A 25,022-nucleotide genomic window follows, 5' to 3' on the forward strand; every position below is an offset into this window, starting at 1 on the left:
TAGGTGTATTATAAGTACACTTTTTTTCTCTTGAAAAAGATGCACTTTCTTTATAAAGCTAAGAAGAACCTGCTTCTGATACCAATAGCACCTACCTTTATACATATACGTTGTATAATAGACTAAGAGTCAAAGATAAAAATTGTCTTACCACCTGGTGAATTACATTATTATTATTTTCAAGTTTTTATAGCCACATACATGGAAAGGGTTTTATGTTTAAATTGGTGGAAATTATTTATCGTTTTTATTGTATAAGCATGTTATAAATAAAATTTCCTTCATAGCACTAGTTTTTCTTCATAACTTTATTTTCAACCGTCATATACAAAGAGGCAAAATGAGAGGATTTATAACATTTTCAAAAATTTTGAAAGTATTTTCCGGAATTTTTTGTTGTTGTTCTGGATTGTTTCATAAAACCGCTAGTTGAAGTTGACCTGAAAATTTTCAACACACAAAAATAATTTTAGAGAAAATGGACAAAGTTTTTTCCTAAGTTTTTTCCTATTCCTCACGGATAAACAGTGATGTTTACGAAACAATGATTCAAATAAAAGTTTTTAATTTATTTATAAGGAATAACTTTTATATTTAAACTTTTGTTTTATCTCTAACGGTTTACAAGATTGATATTTTTTCATTTGATTGAAAGAGCAAAAAAATTTCTTTTTTAAATTGACATATCTCGACCAATTTTGAAGCTAGAAAGTCGTAAAAAAACAAAAATATGCACAATTGCACAGTTGCACAGTTGTTAAAAACTGATTAAAACCCCCAACTACTCCTCAAAAAAGGGGGCATCAATGTTTTCTTTTAGATATTTGGTTCATTGTGCTAGTGTTGCAATTTTATTGTGCGCATGATACATAGGACATAATTTTTTACTAGGCGAAATTTCTGATTGAAATTTGAATCTCTATATCACTGTATGGAAAAATTAGTGACTCTGGAATGTGAAATGGTCAATAATCAACGGAATAGTAAGATTAGCGAAACAAGTATTTTTGGTATAAGGCACATGTGTCTGGAAAACCGCCCTATTCGAAGTTTTTATAAAATTTTGTTCTGTCTCTTACTTAGTCTTGGATTTATTTAAAATTTTGTTAGAGATAGAGAGAGAGGGAGATCTGTTTGAAAACGGTTAGAGCCTAAGTTACAAACATGTTTTTCACAAAAATACGATCAACTTTTGTTGATAACATTTTTTCGAAAACATAAATTCTTCAGCACAGATCTGAAACCATGCACTAAGTCTCCGGCGCCTGTTTTCAAGGAGGCTTTTAACTTATATGTTCCTTATACCCAACTATTTGTTTCGCCGCACTCATCCATCCCTTTGATTATTGAGCGTCGTCTGTTCACAAACACCTTGTATATCCATTTTCAAACCTAGATTCTTGGACTAAAACCAAAGATTTACCTTACACACAGGTGAATGGTAAAGTGTACTGTTGAGAGTCGCGTCTCTTCGCGTCATCCATAAATGACTGTATAAGTATAGTTTTTAATATGTGTAAGTAATACAGACATATAACAACATATGAATGTAAGAGTAGGAAAGGAAATCTTCATGATTGGAAAGCCACCTTCTTCTTCAATAATAACACATTACTCCTACCAGTAACAAAACCCAAACAAACAACACTGAACTTGAATATGATACCACAACATACTCTCCACAATAATCGTCACATGCATGTGTGTAATAACTACCCAATAATCACCGGTGTTGTACACGGTGCGTGTTTTGTGCTAAGTGTTATTGTTAATTCATCCAATTCGATCAACGAATAATTTTGGACGGTTGTTTTTAATGTTGTGTTAAAATTACGGAAACGGGATTATAATAAATAGTGTTGAGTGCGAAAAAACATGTCAGATACAGCGCATATATTATTTGCAATTTTGTATATGTTATACGTGATTTTTGGACGAGTTAAATTCTGACTATTTAATAGATCTCGACGGAAAACAACTTAGTGATGGTTGTTCATATGTGAAAATAGTACAGTAAATTTTATTCTGCTTACTGAAATTACAAGCTTTTTTAATTTTGTAACCAAATACTCGAAAAATATACGTGATTCTAATTCAGATCTAAAAAAATTATTATTTATCATCGTTTCCACCAAAAGTTACATAACTATTTTGAAGCGTATTTTAAAATTTCATTATAGATTTGATTATTGGATATATTGCATCAGAATTGCATAGATTTTTGATCCAATATCTTAGCTTGAAACGAGTGAAAAGTGAATTATCAGTAACTTACGCTAAAAGTGTAAATTCTTCGAAAAACACTTTGTTTTTGGAATAATACTTGTAATAATAATATCCTTAAAAGTCTACTAGTCTACTAAATCTATAATTGTCGAAAAAAACGAAAAATAAACCGGGAAAAATTAGATCGAAAATTTTATAGACCCGGAGCATTGTTGTAATTAGGAGTTGGTTGAGTTGAGTTTGTTGACTATAGAGGAGTTAATTGGGTTCTGAAGTTTTTAGCCCTTGCGTAAAAAATGGGACTATTACAGGAATTTTTTTTCCGAGTCTATTTTTTCCCAAATCCCCATATTTCTTAGAAATATAAGATTATTGTGTCTTTTAAATTGAAATAAGCAACTGTTTCTGCTTATTGTTTTACTATGAAAGGTGCTTTTATTTGGGCTAATAAAAAAATTAGATAAAAGTATTTTTTATAAATATTAAAACCCAAAATTAACAAATAATTAAAAAATGTTTTTGGCAAAGAATCAATTGGACACTCACTTCTCGAGTATTTTGCTACAAACCTAAAAGATACATTCCTTTAGTGGTATGAAAAGATTTTCCTATACAGCCGCTATCAGACTGTAAAGAAACATATACATTTTTACTATGTTGTTAATAAAAAGTGAATCAATCAAAATTTTTTTGTTTAAGAGCAGACACGTAATTTTTGTGTAATTTACTATTTAAAATTGGATATTTAAGATATTTAAACAAATTTTGTTAACACAAACTCAAAATTAGCTTTCGTTTATATTTTGATATAAATTCATAATTATAAGAGAGAATTTGTATTTATTATTTAGACAATATAAGTTGCATTATTTTTAGTTAATAAATATGAATAAAAGTTACGTATCCAGTCGGAAATCGATTAATTACTTAAATAATAATTCTGGAAACTTACATTTCTATTTTTACGCCCTACGACTAAGAGAGTACCTGCCATCCAGATAATTTTTTTGCTTTAAAAAAACCGTGCGACTTTAAATAATTTTGAATAATTCACTTTGTAATATTTTATTATACGGTACTAGTGGATAACTTCAATAACTGATTTTACCTCTAAAAAGATTATTTTTACTGTACTAAATCACTCATTTATCCATATAAAATCTAGGATATCAAACAAATTTAAAAAATGCCATCTGCAAAATATACATTAAATAAAGATACAACAAAATTACAAAAACTAAAAAAATCATGGCTGACTACAACAAAACCGAACACACCCGAAGTAACGCCACGAAAAACATCACGAAATATTTACGAAAACGTTCCAATAACTAAATCACCAAAACCGGATGTAATTCTACATCAAACTCATCCCGATCATGATCAACATGTCTATGAAAATGTTCAAATGAAAATCGATAGTGGTTACGATAGTTTAGATGAAAATTTAGCCGATACAAAAACAAACGTCACTGTTGTCGAAGTGCCTGGATCTACGAATTACGATACAATTCGTACAAAAGCAACAGTTAACGATAATAAATTAAAAATTGTGATTGATAATTTTGATAAAATATTAGATGAATATAAGGAACAAAAAACTACGAATAAGAATTCATCACGCCCTAAATTACAAAAAACTAAGTCATGTAGTATTATTGAATCGAAATGTATATTAAAAAAGACTGTATCGGATCCAAATCCATCCCAAAATTCACCTCCTGAAGTATTAACCCAAGACTTAGAACGGAATTGTAAGAGTTTACAAAATGATATTGATTTAATTAAAACAAAAAGTATGATTGATTTAAGTATTTTCGTTAAAACTGAGAAATCAATAAAAACCGATACAAAATCATCTCAAACATCTAACATAAAACCATCGCCACCAGCTAAATTACCATTATCAACTAAAACAACTGAAATGAAATCATCGTCAGCAGCTAAATCATCACCGACATCTGAAACAAAAAAGAATAATAAAGTAGCAGAAGTACGAAAAATGTTTGATAATCAAAATCAAACCAAAAGTACAACTTCCACAAAGGTTCCTCCAATAAATTCATCGACCATGACTCGAGCAAAAAGTTCATTTGATGTATCTTCAAAACGATTAACTCCTAGTAGAATACCAATAAAATCGTCACCTCTAAATAAGACATTTAGTCCAAGCACTCCTATCGGTCTAAATCATTTAGTAGATCGTCCAAAATTAGGATGTGCCTCAACTAATAAATCATCTGTAAATTTAGAACAATTACGAGACACTGTTTCAAAAGTTAATCATGGTATTAACGACAATCTACGTAAAATTCGTTCTGTTGCAAATGATTTACATCAAACCACGCTCGAAACACAAACTTTGGATAAATGTATAACAACGGGTAATCGGATACTCAAAAAGGTTGAACAATTGAATGGTGTAAATAGTGCTTTACAACGGCGATTAACTTATACAAAACAAAAAAATATTGATAATAATAACAATAATAAGAGGCCGGCGAATAATATTCAAGATACAAAAAATGTAACAAGTTTTGCATTATTAAAGAAACAATCCTTAACTGGTGTGAGTAAAAAAACTGAACCAGCGATTAAAATTAAAGAAGCCGTTACAAAACGTAAAAATAGTAGTGTTGTGATGAATTCCGTGCAAAAGTTTGAGGAAAATGATAAAAAGAAAAATAATATATTTGGATTGAAAAGTGCGTACATGATAAAGAAACAAGAAGAATCAAAGAAAATAGCAAAGAAAATTATCGATACACAAAATAAAGTTGATTTTCTATTAAAGAAAGGCAAAGAAAATTATGAGATAATCAAATTTAACGATTGTTCTCAATTAAGTGATAAACAGTTAATAAACACATCAGCAAATGTTATCACTCTCGATAATTTAACACAATTATCTTCTGAATCAATTCAAAAACCTGATGTCCGTGATGATGGAATTATTTTGACAGCTCTCGAAAGTAAAACTGAAGAGAATACGGATAAGAATTTTGTCGAATTTGTGAAAAATCATTATAATCAAACTGACGATGATCGTTGTTCCGAAGATTCGGGAAATATTTCGAATGAAAATGAACTAGATTGTGAGGATGAAGAAGTGGAAATTCCGGTACCTAAACGTAAAACTAGTAGTGCTAGTGATGAATCGTTGATAGAGTGTAATGATCTTGACGTATCCAGAATCAGTGATAATGAAAAAACTAGTATTGTTGTTGATGTGAAAAAAGACGTTACGGATAATGTTAAAGTTAGCTTAAAGCCGAACAAAATTGATGAAATAAAGGCGAAGGTAAACGAATTTTTATTTTTATAACCAAGTTTCTTCTTAGAACATTTAAGTCCAATAAGATTTATTGGTCTTCTTTGGTAGACTGCTTTATTGAGTCTTATTTTGGAACGTGTTGATCTTTAGGATAGTGTTACTATATTTTTCAGTTTTTTGTTACTTCAATTTTGATTTGTTTCCTTTTATGACACATTTACATATTTACAAATATGTCAAAAAAGGAATTTCGAAAATAATATTTTTGAACCATTTAACCATAATTACAATTGGCTTTTAATCTCCCAAGGAATGTGTATATAGCTCTAAAATAGGAAAAGTTGATTCAAAATTTTGAATTTTTGGCAATAGTTGAAAAATTAACCTCTATTTCAATTCAAAACGGAGAAATGTATGTACACATAGTATTGTACAATAACCAAACAGTACACGTTGGGCGGTAAAAACATGTACTATTTGGCCAAATTATGACCTGTTTTTCATGTCAGTGCATAAGACTACTTCATAACTCAAAGTATTCCTCCACTCAGATTTGAGGTTTTTGACCCCCATAAATCTCTGTTTGGCTTGGCACAAAATACTCGAACATTGATAGAAAGAAACTCGTATAAGACCATAATTTCTCGAATTTCAATCGTTGGGACACTAAAAGTGCTGGGACACTAAAAAGTCTAAAATAAAATAAAAAATAAAAAATCCGACTGCGTTAAATTAATTCTTAAAAGAAAGAAACAAGCCCAGTAGTTTTCATATTCACTTGAATAGTCGGGGCCCATTAAAATTTAGAACGGCTCAAATCTTCCCAATAGTGGGCCCCGATTATTAAAGGCACTATGTAAACTACTTGCTGGACTTGTTTCTTTCTTTCCAGGTATCATTCTCCCAGCAAAAAATGAATGACTCTGAATGCTTGCACCTTTTTAATTTAAGTTTTAAATTGACAGACTCCTTAAGGAAAATTAACAAAATATTTAAGAAGAACTTGTACATTATTGTATGAAACTCTGTAGAAAGTGAAATATCTAACCTTAAAATATTGTCAAGATTTGAATAAATTCCTGCGCTAATGGACTACTTGAATTACAACAACAACTTCAACACCAAAAGTCATTTCACAAAAAAAATTGTATTTTTTGAATCAGAATTGAATGAGGAAATTTATTAGGTACCTTTATAGAAAGTAGGCAGCCGCGTACAATAAACTTTGGTATGCAATAAATACTCATACGTATAAATATATCGTTTGGTGTTATAGACATTGAATAAATTTTAAAATGAACTTTTCAACACGTTTTATAAATAATAATAATATTTATATATTATAAAACATATTTTGAATATTATTTTATGATTATAATTAATATTTTTTAAAAACAATTCTATTGTTTTCAACGATAACATTTTTGACATGAATTACATATACAGAAGCAAGTATATTTTTAATTTTTATTTTAAACTTTGTTGCTGGTGAAAACAAAACTGTACTTCCATCCAACTACCCAAATAAAATATGTTTCAGCTGTTTTAAAAACTATATTTACTATCCTGCAAAGCAAAATATTAATTTCATTTTGCTATGTTTCCCTGCGCCTACACCAACAGACATTATTTTCAGAAAGCCTGCCAAAAATTGTTGATGACTACCAAAAAGTGCTTCCTCTTGACAAAAGTTGGAGACATAATCGAGATATTTATTATCATGGAATTTTTTGTATTGCTTAATAGTAGCCTAATAATACAGAAATATGTAGTCCAAACTTTGTACTCATTAGAATCAGAAATGTTGATCACCAAAAAATGTATACAAGTATTCATAAAACGACAAATTAATCCATTTTTAAGAGTCAGTATCTATCTTCACGTTAAGACGTTAACTCAAAAATGGCATTACATGCTCTTGACATAAAGAGTGACTCCGAATTCGTGAATGAATTTGTGAAAACATACAGATTATTTTATACGGAATAAATATTTTACCACCTTTTAAAACGCAAAAACTCTCTTTTCGTAGTGCTTCCACATTCTTCCATATGATTCAGGCTGTTCGATTTGTCCGAACTCTTTCAAAAACTGTTTGGGAAATCAAGCTACTTTTTTCTTTTTTTCCATTTTTCTGCGTGGAGTAATAATTGATAACAATTGGAAGACTTCCGCAGATTTTTAGTATATTGGGAACGGTATACAAATAATTGCATAGAATACAAAGTAATTGAAATGATAGTGTGAATATGGCTTTAGAATTAAGCGTTATATTAATATTACTATTCTCTTTAATGTTTAATAATAATATAATATTTTCAATCATATACAAAAGTAAATGAATCATATTTCCTGAAAACTGCTTTTTTTAATTCTTTTAGTCATCAAAATTAATAGAAATTAAAACCACACAATTTAAAATAAATATTAAAATAGTTGACAAATCTCAATAAAAATTTACGTATTTTTTCACTCCCTAGGATAAACTAGGCACAATATTCTTCACTCATCAATATTCATCAATTCATTGAGAGTTGGTATTAAAATTTCGTGTCTTGAAATTGAAGGCTTTCAATTTACAAAGAAGTATCAAATTTCCACACAAGCAGCGTTAGTTTTACGGTCAATTAAAAAAGATACTTCCATTTTATAATTTTGTACTTTACACAATCGTCGAATAATAAAAATTTCATGATTTTTGTTTAAAAATCTCCAAATTAAGTTAAAATGAGAAAGTAAAATTAAAATTGTTTTATTGAATAAAATAAAATCGTGCCTGTGGTGTCTAGTTATTTTCAGTCTGTCGATTCTTTTGTTAAAGATCATTAAGTAGTTTTTGTTGTTATATTGTAATAATAAAAATTTTCTCTTTAATAATTATTTCAACTGATATAAAAATTGTTATTAAAAAATTAAACGAAAGTCATCTCAGTCTTTTAAATTAGATTTTTAAATGTACCTATACTGCAAAGACATCAACTATTTTATTTGCATTTTATTCGACATTTGCTTTTACATTTTTCTCATCAGGTAAATAATAAACGAAAAATTCATTAAATAAAGTCTAAACTTTTAAAATAAAGTGCACATTATATGGGGAGTCCCTAAATTTTTCAGACCAAATGCAAAAGCAGCCCTTACAAAATTTTAAGACAAAAAGTCCTGTGTTGCTTATCTATGTAGATTATTTTCTACTTTTTAGTTCAACTAGTTACAAAAGCTTGTTTTTTAGTTTTTTAAACTATTATTTATTTTGTGTGTTTTAGTTTTAAGATTATTATTTATTTATCAAAAATTCACTATAAAATATGGTGGGAGCGCAAATAAATGTATACATTTTCAGATATGGCAATCGTTAATCCTGAAAATGCTGATCACGATAATCAAATAAACTTATTAAATTATTGTATTGTCATCGATCCTTGATATGTATGTCAAATTTCGAGTTAATATGACATTTTGAAAGGGGTCAAAATCATATTCAAAGTTTTCATTACCTTTCAAACAAAATCAAAAAAATCAAAATCGATTCAAACTGTTTTTTAAAGTCATATAGGATCAATTTTTACGATTGAAAGTATACAATACTGTAAATTTGACATTACATTTCATTAAAATGCAACATTTTTCAATTATTATTCATTTAAAGTTCAAAACTAGTTACACATAATTAAGTAGTTTACAATGAATGAATAATATCCAATGCAAAAAAGAAAAAAAAATACAGGAAATTATTAGGATAACATATCCGTTTCAATAATCTAATTTATAATTTATTTTTTTCATAATGTAATGGAATTTGGAATAATAAAATTAAGTAAGTTAATTACTTTTAAATTATGTTAATAATACCAGAATTCAATGCAAAATTTAATTCACATGAATCAATATTTTATTTTTGCAAAATAATTTCTTTGAATTGCTTGTCATAAGAGTGGGTTGGGGGGTCCACTTCTAACCAAATAGCCTTGGGAATACACTTGTCTCGCGGTAAAATCATTGCTTAAATGAAGGGGTTTAAGGCGTGATACTGGTTCACGCAGAATCGATACAGTCTTTGACAGCGCCACTTATTCCTTCACATAATATGAAGGTTTCTCTTTCGCATAAATTCTAAATAAAAGCATATGGTTCTTTCTGCAAAATGGAGATTACATTTTGAGAGATTAAATTACTTCCCTAAGGAAGGAGTCATTTAACACATTTGATTGAATGTTTCTTAGCCAGGTAATCAAAATGTTGAATAAAAACTACGAAAATGTTTTCTTTGCAAAAATATTCCACTCATCTTTTGATAGACCAGAGTTCAGATACGCCTGTGCAAGCAACTAAAATATTATTTTCAAAAAATGAATAATCTACATAAACTCTTCATTGGCGAGTTCAAGGTTTTTGCATTTCTTAGGATCTACGAGTAAAATAAAAACAATTTTGTTTATCTTATTGCGTATATTCTACAATGTTAACAATTTACTTCGGTCACGTGATTACAGACGTCCATACACACGTAAATAGTAATTCGACACACCTGGAAATTTGATTATATTCAAAATTAAATGACCACACAAAGATATAGTACGTGGTTTTCTGATGTTTTAAATAATTTTGACATTTCATATATCTATAATTATTTTAATGCTCAGTTCTATAAACACAATTTAAATGAAAGGTCATTCAATTGCACCAGACATTTTTGCACCAGACAGGACCAGAAATTTTTTGGTTGGGCCAATATGTACCTACTGTATATGCAAGTATTTTTTGATTAGGTAATAGATTCGCACTAGATCTTCCATTAACTTTAAAAAAAATGAAAATCTGGTTAATTTTTAGATTAAACGCTTAGTTCCGTTCCGTCTATATTTAAGATACCGACTACAATTGCTCCGGATAATAAACTTATTTTGCAACTAAAATTTACAAAAATATCGGGTCGAAAACATACTCATTTTCTACCTTAGTTTCAAGAACAATCAATTACAAACATTATGCAGGGTAAATATAATTAATCTCACTTATACTTAAACTTATACTTTCTAGAAATCATGTATTTAACGACATTTCCAATTAAGGAAATGTGTAAAAAAAAATATTATTTCAACTTAAATAATTTGTACATATAAATAAATCTTCTATGTAATTAAGATTTATAATTAATTAAAATTATAGTAGATTGATTACATTTTAAACGTATATATCCTATTTTGGTTGCTACTACTCCATAATAATTAAATTAGAATAATAATTATTGAGTTAAGTTTAATGGTACTAATCAATTTTGTTAAAGACCCGCCTATAATTCACAACATCCGTGTTTTTTTTAATATATTTTTGTTTTCATAAATTACAACATTTCATGTACTTTATAAATTACTATAGCTCAACTAAATTTAAATAAAACGTGTACTACACTGAAAAAAATTAAAATAATGACAACCTCATCCCGAAGTTGGCCGTTTCATATAAAATGTAGTAAAAATACTTTCAAACAATTTCCTAATGATTGGAACAAGTACAGTTAAATATTTATATTTACAATACAATGGGATTGAATTTAAAATATGAATTCATTGATACAAAATCACTGAAGTTAAATAAACACAATCATTATTTCTATGAAGAGATTGATTTTAAAGTCATGGATTTTATTGATGAAAAATAAATTTGTACTTAGTTGGAATATATATGCATGCAAATAAAGAGAATAGGTGAATTAAAATAAAATGAATAAAAGGGATTTGGTTACTACGAGCACATACCTGACATGTCTAGGCTATATGTGGTTGTCTCAACTACATGAAGATTGTTGTTACTAATTTACAGAGAGTATTTTTTTATACATGTATAATAACCATCGGTGGTTGGTACAGCAGTGGACTTAAGACACTAATATCAATAGTAATCCATAGGTCGCAGGTTCAAGTTTGACCCAAAGAAATATAATTTTCTTTTAAATAAAATTAATAAACCTACTCATGTGGTTATGTCAATCACATCACTATTTTGTTATAATATTTATGAGTATAAGTGCTAAAACCAATAAAAAAAAGGTTATTTCAAACTATGTTGCATTTCAAAACAACAATATTTGAAATTTGTTAGTCAGTATATTACTTTTATGGAAACAACTCATGCGTTTGTGTCAACTTCACGTCTCAACCCCGTACGGCAGTTTTATCACATTCATAGATAACCTCATATTGATATTAAGAATTTTTTTTCAGTGTACCTATCAAATAAAATTGATAAATTCAAAGTTAATAAAGTCCTTTTTGTCTGTTTTTCATTGGTAAACAGACACTAATTTTTTTTAAATATTTTATACATCATCTCAAACTATTTATTAATTTTAATTTTTACAAACATAATTAAAATTTGCAAAACTTATTTTATATGCAAATATAATAGCAAATTTATAATTGAATACTAAATAACTACCTAGTTCCCAGTAAAGAGTTTGATTTCTTATAAAGAAAGTAAAAATTTACTTTTCTGTCCATAATTATTAATAAATAAATAATAACGATAATAAATAATTATCTTTGATTGCAGAAAAGAAATTAATATTATTAGTTTTATTAATTACAATATTTATGTAATTGAATTGTCCTCAATAAAAGTCATTTAGAATTCCTGCAAATGGTATTTTTCATCATTTTAAACATTTTAGAATAACTTTTGATGTTTTCTTCAATGAAAACATATATATTGTTAACATGATATCACGAAAAATAAATCTTTATTCAAGCAAAAGTATTGAACGCATAAAAAATCGAATTACATGTTCTTCTATGGTTGAAATATGTAATTGTTTCCACGATTAAATCGGCTATTGTTTGAACGAAATAGATGATTAAACATAATATTTAAAAATGAAACAGTTTGAATAAAACAAAGTTTTAAAAAACTAAAAAAAAGAAATGCTTTATCATCTTGTGGATTAAAAGATTGAATTTTAAATTATTATGTTAATAAAACGAGTTTTCTTAGTTTTGAAAAAAAAATAAAATTTAAAATCTTAGACTAAAAGCCACCCACCGATCATATTAAACATATGTCTTCCCGTAGCCTCCACCATTAAACAAACAAACATATGTCTTCACGTAGCCTCCACCATTCAACGATTTTTGATATACTTAACAGTACAAAATACCCAGACATTTCTGACATCCGAAAGAGAATGAAAATTGAATTAGAAAATTACATTCATACATTCAGGTCAAGCTCATAAATTCGCAAAATGATTTGATCTAAAAAAGATCTAAAAAACTATATAAGTCTAGCAATGAATGTAGAACATTCCATAACATTTTTTAATACTCTGAAACACTCTGGATTCTTTTCGAACAATTCAAATCATTCTTGAAAATCTAACACATTTTTCTTTTTGGATATTTTATATTGATTTTCCGAACACTCAATCATTATATGAATAAAAGAAAATTAATAAATTAATAATAATTTATTTTAAATAGAATAAATATTTATAATATATTAACTATTACTTAATTAATATCAATAAATAGTATTTTTAAACAAAAATATACCGTTAGTTAAAAAAAGGTTAGGTTTGCGTTATACTTTACCTTTTTAATGTAGTTTTAAATTATTTATAGTTAGTTATTCGTGTTTATTATGACATTATTATTAATTTTGTTAACAGTTCTAATATACATTTAAAAGCAATTTGTTTTAAAAATTATTTATTTGACGCACTAAAAATGCATTGAAAATCGGTATTATTTTTACGGTTAGAATTTTTTACCATGGTATTTATAATAATCTGCAAAATTATTCTACAGCTAACAACAAGCTTATATTTTAATAAAAAATAAAAAAACAAATTTTTATTTAAATACCATATATTTGAAAATATATTGCTGTCGGTGGTAATAACATTAACTTGATTTTCGATTAATTTATTATTTTTGAAAATGCTCTAAATATTTGTACAAATATTTTTATGCAAGTTTATAAATTTTAATTGAATTAATTAATGTGTGTTATTATTAACACTAAAAAGATAACTTTTTAGCAAACTTTTTCATTATTTTCTCCTTTTTAACAAAAATAAGGATCTATTTTTAGGAGATTTTTTCTCATATTACTACTGTTTTAATTTTTAACCATAATACTTACCCATTTTTAACCTTTCTGCTACCAATTGAGAATAGATGAACATTTCCTTATCGATCAAGCTTTCCAAAGTAAGCTTTTATTTTCTACTTAAGTATTAAATTTACCTGTAAGAAAAAGTAGGTTAGCAACGTCCTTAAATTGTGCTGAAATAAATTACAAATACATGGCCTTGTTTTTTTACTTTGACATATTTTCGATACATCGTAAACTTAAAACTGCCTCTTACGATTTCTGACCTAGATCAAAATTAGAAAATATTTGAGTATCGTTATCTTAAAGCTATCTACTTTGGTATTCTTTAAATATTTAGTCTTTACGTTGCAAATGTATATAATACTAAGAATAATGTCGGCTCATACCTACGTTACGATGAAACTTTCTGGTCGTTACGTCTGTGCAGTTTGACCGACAAAGATTATAAAGAATAAAGACAAATAAAGCACTGCATACATGAAGACCAAAACACAAGTAAATGTGTAAGGCAAACAAATTTATAAAAAATATGGTTATAATACTTCTCTTGCTCGTCACTAGTATTAATTTACCGCCTCCATTTCTCGCATTAGGTATGAAACAATCTAAAATTTCCCTATTTTACCTACTTCGCTAGTATCCAGTCAATCCCACAGACATTCTAGCCATCCTAGATTGCCAAAGAAAATACATTCAAGTTAATGCATAAAATTCGAGAAAAGTTTACCGTGTATTGATATCCATACATCTAAACTCAATAATTTGGCAAGAATAAACGCATTAAGCGTCGAGATAAAACGAGATAAAAAACTTTGATCGTCTCGCCTCTTCTTGTGGCAAAAATAATTATTGGTTGAATAACCTTAAATTAATTATGAATTAAAAATAAATTACATGATTACTTTCTTTATATACATCTAAATAATATTATTTTGAACTTCTGCATTATGTGAAATGTGGAATTACTAGTTTTTTTTAGCTAATATAACTAACTAGTAATAACGGAAGTTTTGAATAAAATTATATAATTCCATTACTTAAGTAATTAAATATAATTTTTATTGTAAATAAACATTATTAATATGGTGTCTTGTTTATTTTTAGATATTCTTCAGGCCAGGAACACTTGCACATTTAGAAGCTCAACGGGATTCATTACTAACTGGACGTGTTATTCATTTACAAGCACATTGCCGTGGATATTTAGCGAGAAAACGACTACAAAAACGACGATTACAAGAGACAGCTGTACGGTAAGTGTAAAAAATTGTTAATTTCAATTTAAACTATTAAAGTACCGTCATTCGGGGCTACTGAGGCTATTTTTTATTTTAAGATAATTTATAATTATACGGTTCAATTCTATTTTGGTATCCATGAAAGTTTTCCAAAACATAAGAATTCAACAAATAAGGGGTAGGCAGGAAGTTTCAGAAATGTGCAATTAGGACATTTAGCAGGACGACACTGAATTCATGACATAGTTTCTTAACCTTTTTGGTTCATGCAATTGAGGTACATATCAAAGGTGTACGCGCACACCCACTCGTACTAGTTGGTGTTGAGCTAGCGAAATCTAGAAGAAGTAACTACATAAGAGTAATATATTTTTGTGTCAAAATTTTTTAAATCTAGCACTATAAGCAATTGAACTAATTTAGTCCTTTGTTAAAAACGATCTGTCGTCAGAAATTTAATTTGAAAATAGATAACAATGTCAAATTTTTTTATAAACATGTCTTTAGATTGTGATGTCATTATCAATGTATTTGCCCACCGAAAATCAACTGGCTTGACGCGGTAATTTCACAACAGCCAAGGGCGGCAAATTTCTAAATCCGGACCTATAAAAATCTTTAATTATCAGATAATTTTGAAGAATGGAAAATGATCATAATTAAGTAAAACTAGTCAAATCAATACTATTTATTATAAAATATAATAAATCTTCGCAGTAAAATAAGATTTTTAGGTTAATTTATAGGCATGAATTCAATTGTGGAGCATTTAAAATATGAAATATATAAAACAATTTTCAAGAGTCACTGATTTCATTAAATTGCATTTAATTTTTATAAATATTTATAACTCATTAAAAAACAATTTGCATTTTTCTATTTTATTTATTAAGTATGTCAATTTATGTTATAAATCAAAATTTATGTGATAAAAAATGAAAAAGAATCATAGGACTTCCTTTGATTTTGTTTTTATATTGTCATTAAACTGTTAGATTCTGCAAGAGATAAACGATTAGAATCGTGATTATTGAATCAAGTTAAATGTAACATGTATTGTGTTCGCAATTTATTGGAGGCTAAATACAAAATAAAAATATACTTCAGAAAAACAAAAAAACGCATATTATTAACATGTTTACTAAAAAGTACGAAATAACTTTTATGGTAATGTAAAATTTAACATTAAACAAGCAAAAACTAATAATTGACTGAGTTAATTGTTTAAATACCATGTATAGACAGTGTTGATTACACTGCTCCATTACACAAACATAAATATCACACCTACAATTTGCGACTACACTGTAAACATTGATGTTTACTAAAAAATGTTTCAAACAAAAGTTGTTAATTTTATGAGGAACATTTTTTATACTGTAAACTTTTGTTCTATCTCTAACGGCTTACAACCCAATTGACCTTTGTTGCTCATTTACAAGCTCGGCCCCCTTTTTTGTCCTGAACACGTTATAAAAATTTCAGTTTGAAATCTTTTTTCGTTTTTGAGTTATCGTTTTCACAGACAGACAGATTACCCGAAATAAACTAATTAAGTTATGAATACCTATATCAAAATTTTGTTCGTAGCATCAATATTTTTAAGCATTAAAATCTATAGAGACTAAAACTTAGTATACCTTGATATATATTACTTTTATTCATGGTATAAATGCGTTGAGTGGTATCTGCATTTATCAAGAGATGATTGATTCCCAGGAAAAAAACTTTTGGATGAGCTGAACTTTCCATTATCACTTTTTAAATTTTTAGCAAGAAAAATCATGGATTTTTGCTGTTTTTAAATTTTTGCACCTCCTTGGAAATGAGCTCAAGTGTGGAAAGTCTGTAGGTAGATTAAAGATAGAGTTAGTGTCAAAAAAATGTCTTTAGGAAGTGTCAACTTACTAGCCTGACCTCTTCCCTTTTTTTAATCGCAAAATCATATATTTTAGCAGTTTTTGAGGAGGCACCACCAAAGTTTGACAACATCGACTCCGATTTTGTCAAAAACATAATAATAAGAAGCATTTAATTAGGGGAAATATGACCTTATTTATGGATATCTGAATGGAACTTCTAATGAAAAAATTATCTTTGATTTTTATGGATTTACTTATGAAATGAGAATGGAAAGGCTTTGTGACATAATCAGAGTTTTTAAAAGAATTTTCCGTTTCGCTAGAATAAAAGAATACACCATGTAAATACAAAGTATTACAGATTTGTATCAATATTGACCATCACATCAACCATGTAACTATAACTATCTATAACTGACACGAACGATTGGAAACCTACTTAATAATACGTTTAATTTAATATTCTAATAATTACAAATAAATAGTTATTACATGGAGCTGAGCTGTAATTTAATTAAATAATAATAATATTATTGTTTACAAAGATGTAATTTAAGTTCAAGGCGTAATAATAATGATTTTTTTTATTATTTTTTAAATAATGGCTTCTTTTAACTTTAACCTGATTTTTCAAATGAAATTCAAGGTTGGTTATTAATCAAACTGAATATTATAACTTTCTCTGTTTTAAATGTTAAGCCTATAAAGTTCTAAAAATAGTCCGTGTGTTATAAAATTTCACTCACCTTGTTAGATAAGTTATTCCAATTAAAATAAACATTCCAGTGATTTTTCTCTGAAGGCAAATATTACGCCAAATAGACACACTTCTCTCTAAAAACGAAACAGTGAAAAGTATCACAAATCACTATTTTGTAGTTCACTATTTTCACTATTTCAATCTTAAGAGAGCAGAAGATGGTATAGTTTTCCTTCTATTTGAACCCCCCTCCACCCTCTATCTCTCTTAAAGCTTCTTAGAACATTATGCCTGTGAAAATCTAAGTTCAATCACCATCATAGTTCATAATTTAAAAAATTCTGAATGAAGTCCAATTTACAAATTACAAAAGTTCACCAACCTCTGAAATTAGTTTTTCCTTATTAAATTTGAATCAGGTTGAACTTGTATCTATGAACCAGGCTGTCAAAGTCGGATTGAACTAATTTTACTTTGATATTTTTTATTTCTTAGGGTATACGAAATTTATGTTATATATTTTCCTAAATAAAGTTCTAGTCCCAGACAAAATTCTGGCTCTGAAATGACAGAATAATATTAAATTATTATCAGAGATAATTAATAAAAACTTTGGGTGTTTGAAATCAAATTTCAAATTCATACCGGACCTTGCTTGTGTTTAAAATAGGAATTTCGGCTACAATGTAGTCATCGTCAGTGAGATCGCTCGATATTTTAAACAATCATAGCCTAACTTCTAAAAACAGTATCGAATCCTCCTTGTAACGCATATATCAAATTTTCGAACTTTATTTCAATATTTTTCTTCAGTTTCAGATTATTTTTAGTTATTTTTAATCAATACAGTAGAGTCTCAATATTTGGTAAATCGGTAAACACTCGATAACTGAACGTTCTCTACTCTACCAATCATTCAAAAATGATATTTTTTGTTTGTATATACATCTATAAATTTGATTCATTTTTATGATTCTAAGAACACAATAACGTCTCAAAAACATGTGTTTAATTCTGTGCGTACAAACTCGCTTAAATACATACATTCCATTCGTGTTTTTGCCATGCTTTATTTTATTTTTAATGAATTTTTCTTTACATTCTGAGTAATCGGAATACCCATGGTTCTATGGAGTCACAATTATCGAGACTCTACTGTATTTCACTGCAGGAATTAACTCGTAAAATTTGAAAATATTTTTAGTTACACAGAAATCTAGTTTTTGCGGGACGGGAAATCTAGTTAAAGCATGCTAAGAATTTTCCATACAGACCCTTCAGGTATCTTTGTTTGTTACGTGAAAATAAATAATTGCATTCCCTTCTGCTCCTATTATTTAATTTTAATTGCTGTATTCATATTTTACTTATTTAAATATTGTAATTCAATTGTCACTTCTAATTCGTACTCTGGCAGCATTAGAAACAAGGTAAGTATAGCGTAAGCGTGAGTTGAACAAACAACAATTATATATATAAGCATTGCATTTATCAATAAAAGAAATATTATTGTAATTCGATACCACACTGATGTATTATTTATTAAAATAATATCAATAACTTATTTATATTTTATTTACAGATGTATTCAACGGAACGTGAAGGCCTTTATGGCGGTACGAGACTGGCCATGGTGGAGACTTCTTGTTCGAGTTACGCCACTGTTAAATGTTCATCGTACAGAAGAGGAACTCAAAAAGAAAACGGTGAGTACATTTATTGTATATTTTGATTTATTAAGGTAGCTAATTTATTAATAAAAATTGTAATTTATTACCATAAAACTCAAAATTTAGACTATTAAAAATCTGTATATTATGAGTTAAATATAATTTTAATTGATAGGAAAAATTATGTACATCTGCCAGGAATCGAAGACGGGTTCATTGTAATCGCAAAAACCGTTTTATTCTTTAGCTACATTAAATTATTCTTATTAAATTAATTGTGTTTTTTTTCTGTATTAATAAATACATGCACTTTGTTAATCGTTTAAGTTTGCTGCAAAATGTTTCCAAAAAAGTTATTAATATTATTTTTGTGGTTTCAAATTTTTTCCTAACTTAAAAAACTATCGTTTCCAATTCAAAAGCAAATCAACGAATTCGACGAAATTTAATGAATATGGAAAGCTAAAATTGTAACTAAAGTTAAATTTACTCAAAATTCCTCAAAATCGAAATATTTTAGACTGCCCTATTGAACACTAAAAATAGAGATAGTGCGGAATGCCAAATTTCATGTGGTCGAAGGTGTTTCATAACGCAATGGGCAGTAAAATAGTTTATGTTCATAAGAGATAGTAGAAAATTTATATTGCAGCCTTATTCTTGATAAAGTAACAAAAATTATCTGTTCTTTTACCAAAAATAACTCACCTACGAACATGAGCTACTTCTTACCCCTCCTGTGTTACCTAACGCCTATAACCGAATAGAAATTTCGCATTTTTCATTAGGAACTATCTATCTATCTTCAGTATTTAAAAGAGCAGAATGTTTCCTGCTTTTCCACTTTAAAACGCCTGTCATTTTGGAAAAAAATCAAGCTAAATCTAGTAACTAACAACTGTTCTCATACTACCTTAACTATTTCTGTTATTTGCTTGATAAATAAAAAAAACTGTGACATTGTCACCTACAATTATACTTAGTTTATAATATTGTGGTTTAAAAAACATTTTATACGTCAACTAACCATCAACCATGTGATAATTAATAATGTCTTTCTTATTAATCAGCCATGAAATTTGTATTTTGTTATTTAATTGTCAATTTAAAATATTCTTTGTACTTTTGGTTTTATTAACTGTTTGTTTTTTAATACTTCTCTAAAACTAAAAAATAGTGAATTATTTTTAAAAAATAATAGTTTTTATCGTTTATTTTTTCTAGTAAGTAGACAAAACAATTAATATCTATTAAAAAATTACAAATTAATCAAAACAGAGAAAAACTTTTTACTACCCATAAATACTTTTCTCAAATGCAATGGCGTATTTCCGGGGGTTGGTGTGGGGGGTCGGGCTTTCAAACAACCCCCCCCCCCGTGAACGGATTATTAACATGCCATTTTTAACCGACTTCAAACAAAAAAGGAGGAAGTTATCAATTCGACTGTATTTTTTTTATGTGTGTTACCTCAGAACTTTTGACTGAGTGAACCGATTTTTTTCTTTACCTATTTGAAAGCTGGTACTTTCCGTGTGGTCCCATTTCATTTTGATTCAGTTCTGACAACGGCAACTATGAGAAAACCATAAAAGTCTTAAATTTGCATTAAGTATGCACGACAAGAGGATGAATAACTCAATATCACGCCAACCGATTTCGATTATTCTTTTTTTAGTGACAAATTAGTTAGTGTACTGCAGATTCACTTAAAATCACAAAGTAAAAAAAACTTTTAACAAAAAGAAAAGCCGACTTCAAAAGAAAAACTTTTCCAAAACAAATTAATATGTACTAAAAATTAAAAAAAATAACGAAAATATAATGTAGTTAAAATTATTGTTATATTTGGAATTATTGTTATATTTATAAAACAAATGAATGTCGTACAATATCTTTTTATGTACTCCAAAGAGATCAAACATGCTTTCTAGTAGAAAATATTGCTCAATATACCATAACACGCGTTCAGTTACAATATATTTCAAAATCTTTTTGCTCCAAAAATTTTTATTTTATCAGACAAATTTTTTATAGCATTAAATAAATTTAATAAGGCTAATTTAAACATTCATTTATGAATCGGTATTCATGACTTGTAAGCATACTTATTTCATAAACTGTCAACAATATCCAATATTTTTTATATACGACATTGTTTCTCATTAATTGATAATTATGAATTAATTAGTTCAGATTTCTCATCAAGACAGACATTCATTCACGAAATTAAATTTCACTATTGAATATCTTTTTAAGAAATTGATTTAATTATTTATTTATTCTTTTTATTTTTTAATGTTTTATAAACATGAAAAATTAGGTTTGTTTATTTACAAACATTCAAGTTTGTTAATTAAATCATAAATTTTATTCAATTTAATTTTAAAAATTTGAATTTTTTTTAACAAGTAACATTATTGAGAAAAATGTTATTAAAATTTTGCTTTATTTTTGAGTTTAAAAAATGATAGGTATTTCCCATCAGAAATATTATTGCAATACTATTAAATTTTATTATCAGTAAAAACTTTTATGATCAATGAGGTTAACATAATTAAGATTTATTAACATAATTTATATTTCCACGACGATATACAAAAACGTTGATCCAAGTTCTAACAGCTGGAAAATAATAACAATATCTCAATGTCTTATTGTCGGAAAAGGGTCCTTTTCTAGAAACAGGTTGTTGGAATTTTAGAACAATAAAGGATATTATTATGAATATAGCTAAAAACACTGCTTAGAACCAACAATGGAAATTTTTCACATAATGTCCCAAATATTTACTGTTAAAATTTACTTTTTTAAGAAGGTTTTTGATAATTTTCACCAAAATATTTTTTCTTCCGAAAATTAAACACCCTGTATCTAGAAAACGGCACTTTCTCGGCTATAATTGATTGATAAATTGTCATAATTATTCAGTTATCATCCATTTGATAAACGTGCTACTGTTATGAATAAGACCATCCTGTTTTAATATGCGCATTTCGAAAATGATAAAGAGGCTAAAATTCGAAGAAGATACGCTGTAGTTTTTGAGTTCTGTGTACCATTAGGCAAATCAAACTAAAATTTTTCGAAGAGTTCTAATTTTTCCAGTAAGCTGAAAATCATTTTAATACCTTGATTCGATCCTAAATGCGTGTAATCCAACTTTGCGTAATTCCAGAAAGTGTGTATAACCTTTGAAAGCCAAATGACAGCGAAATTTTTGCTATTTTTCTCAGCAAGGAAATGGTACGTCGGACAGAAAATGTCATCCCATTCAATATTAAAAAGATCAAATTCTGAATCGAATGAACATCTAAAACTTAAAATTCGGTTCAGTGGTATAGACGAAATCAAAGGTTGGAAACCGAGGAAATATCTCATGATATTTGATATTTTCCGTCCAACGTATCGCTTCTTTTTTGCAAGCTAAAAAACTGAAAAAAGAGCAAAACTTTCGAGGTAATTTGGCTTCCAAAACTTATGCGTATATCCTGGGATTGTGCAAACTCGAATTACATGCATTTGGGATCATATTTATAATAAGCAATATAATTATAGAAAATAAAATTTACTACAATTTATCTCTTGTTTCAAGTTTATTATTACGGGAATATTCGCGTTCAATGTTCTAAGATAGTAAATTAAAAATTTGTCGACAAAAAAATTTTTTTTTTTAATTTTTATTAGAAGTTCAAACGTATATCTCTTTAAACATTTAGTTAAAAGAAAAAAACTGCTAAGAAGATTGTAGTAAATTTTATTTTAAGTTTTGCATGTAATCAAAATTTCAATTTAATTAATATTAATTCAGAAGCTTTCAAAGTTACAAACGTTAATTACTATCTCGTTAACGTAATTCCAAACTACAAAATAGTATTTTGCTTTGAATTCTAGCCTGTTACAAAAAAATTAGAACCACAATATTTTTGTGGTAAAAATAAACACAAACATCATAATATTATCAACATTGAATTTTTTTGACACATAATTAAACAAAACATGAATCCAAAGTTAAATTTTAGTATTTTAAGACACAATAAAGTATAATTAGAATCCATATTATTCCTAAAATTTCATATCTAGCGTACCTTATTAATAAAAAATTTATTTTCAGGAGGAACTAGAAGTTTTACGTGCAAAAGTTGAAAAACTTGAAGCTGAACGAACAACACTGAAACACGATAATGACAAACTTGAAGCAAAGGTCAGTACTTTTTTTTATTTAAACTTTATATTGAAATGTTGATTTATTGAATCAATATTTTAAGTTAAACGTCTTTGACATTTTTGGAAATGTTTCAAACTAATAAATTCGAATAACTTTCATTGAAAATAAATAATAAAATGCAGTTGAATTTGAAAAACATTGCACTAATATGTTTTTATTAGTTTGTTATTCAAAATACATATTTCTTTCAAATCTTTATAATCATTGGTGCGTCCGTTTGTAATCGTGCAGTAACTTCTAAACGACTTGATCGATCGAGATTTATTCACACAATTTATATTTTATCGAGACGATGGTTCTTTGCTATATTACGATACACCCATATCGTTCCCATATTCATGTAAACATCCAAGCGTAGAAATCTCTGAGGCTTAAGGTGGAAGTCATCTCAAAGACCATATCGCAATCAAAACGACCCCAGGGCAAACTTATTTTTCGAGATCATTTTAGTAAGGGACGACTTTATGGGGACTAAGAGAACGAGGGGAAAATTTTGTGATAATTGTAAATAAAGTTAGAGTTGCCCAGCGAAGTGGACGAATAATGGCTAGTATAATATAATTTCTTTTTATTATCGTGGCCTCTATCGAAACATTATACAAATTTTGTGTTTGTTAGGCTAACTGGTTATTTATCCAAAAATAAACAAAAATAGTAAAACTACTCAAAAAAAAATTGTTTAAGGTGGTTGGGACAATAGACAAGTTTAAAAATTAATTTTATAATAGTTAATTTTTATGATGTTAAGTACACAAAATTTCAAAACGAAGAGCCAGTCCCATGCCCACCTTTTAGTTTACGAAATATTAACTGTCAAAGAAAAAGATATAACAAAAATTCATCAAAAACGAAAAAGTCGAAAAAGTGTATAAACTGTAGTCTTCATTTTGGCAAATTTTTGTATATTAACGAAATAATTCGAGAGCCTACGTAAAATTGAATATCTCATTACAGTCGATATTTTACCTATGAAAAATACTATATGAGTAAAATGTATTCATGCAGAATCATTGCTGTGCCCGATTTTGGCATAATAATTTCTGCACACCCACAGTTTGCAACAAAATTTTTGGTTCATACGCCTACACAAAGAAAATTCCGAAATTTTGGTCGAATTTTAGAATTTTGTCTTTTGGTAGAATGTCTTTTCGTCTTTTGAAGACAACGAATCAGTCACATTTTTATATAGCTTCTAAGGACCGGATTTGAAGGCTTGGAGGCCCCGTGGCCCCTAATTATTTTTCAAATAAAATGAAGAATTTTATTTTAATCGAGCAAAACAAGAATTGTCTGAAATTTAATTATAGCGTTAACGTGTATCGAAAATACAGTAAAAAGTCGCTATATTATGAGGGTTCCTCTTTTGTGAAGGCTCCGGAGCAGTTTCTCCGAATGCCCTCTCCTAAATCCGGCCCTGTAGCTTTTAGTTCTATATTTTCAATTCTATCTTGAATTCTACGTGACCACTATCATGCCTCAGTTTAATCACCTGTAAATTGATGAATTTTCTGAAAATATATGTTCCTAAAATTAATTTACCTAAAATAACTTTTCTCAATATTTTTATAATTTAAACCAAATAATTAAGTGGAAATCAGGAAATTTTTAATATTTTTGTTACTCAATAAAAAACATCTGTGTCGTTTGAAAATGTTGAAAGCGTATTCTGTTTTTCGAATGTGGCCTTGAACATTTAATATGAATGTCATATT

General features: G+C 27.8%; 1 protein-coding gene across 3 annotated transcripts in view; it reads left to right on the plus strand.

Moving 5' to 3' along the window:
• LOC123299724 (unconventional myosin-XVIIIa) overlaps positions 1-25,022 on the plus strand; it is a 274,559-nt gene that overhangs the window by 229,413 nt on the left and 20,124 nt on the right. For all 3 annotated transcript variants that reach the window (XM_044882037.1, XM_044882038.1, XM_044882039.1), the window contains 3 exons: positions 14,717-14,865; positions 18,995-19,118; positions 23,197-23,286. In XM_044882037.1, coding sequence (XP_044737972.1) covers positions 14,717-14,865; positions 18,995-19,118; positions 23,197-23,286 — 363 coding nt within the window. The remainder of the gene's footprint in view (positions 1-14,716; positions 14,866-18,994; positions 19,119-23,196; positions 23,287-25,022) is intronic.

This window comes from Chrysoperla carnea, chromosome 5, assembly GCF_905475395.1.
Source record: "Chrysoperla carnea chromosome 5, inChrCarn1.1, whole genome shotgun sequence".
NCBI classification, from domain to species: domain Eukaryota; kingdom Metazoa; phylum Arthropoda; class Insecta; order Neuroptera; family Chrysopidae; genus Chrysoperla; species Chrysoperla carnea.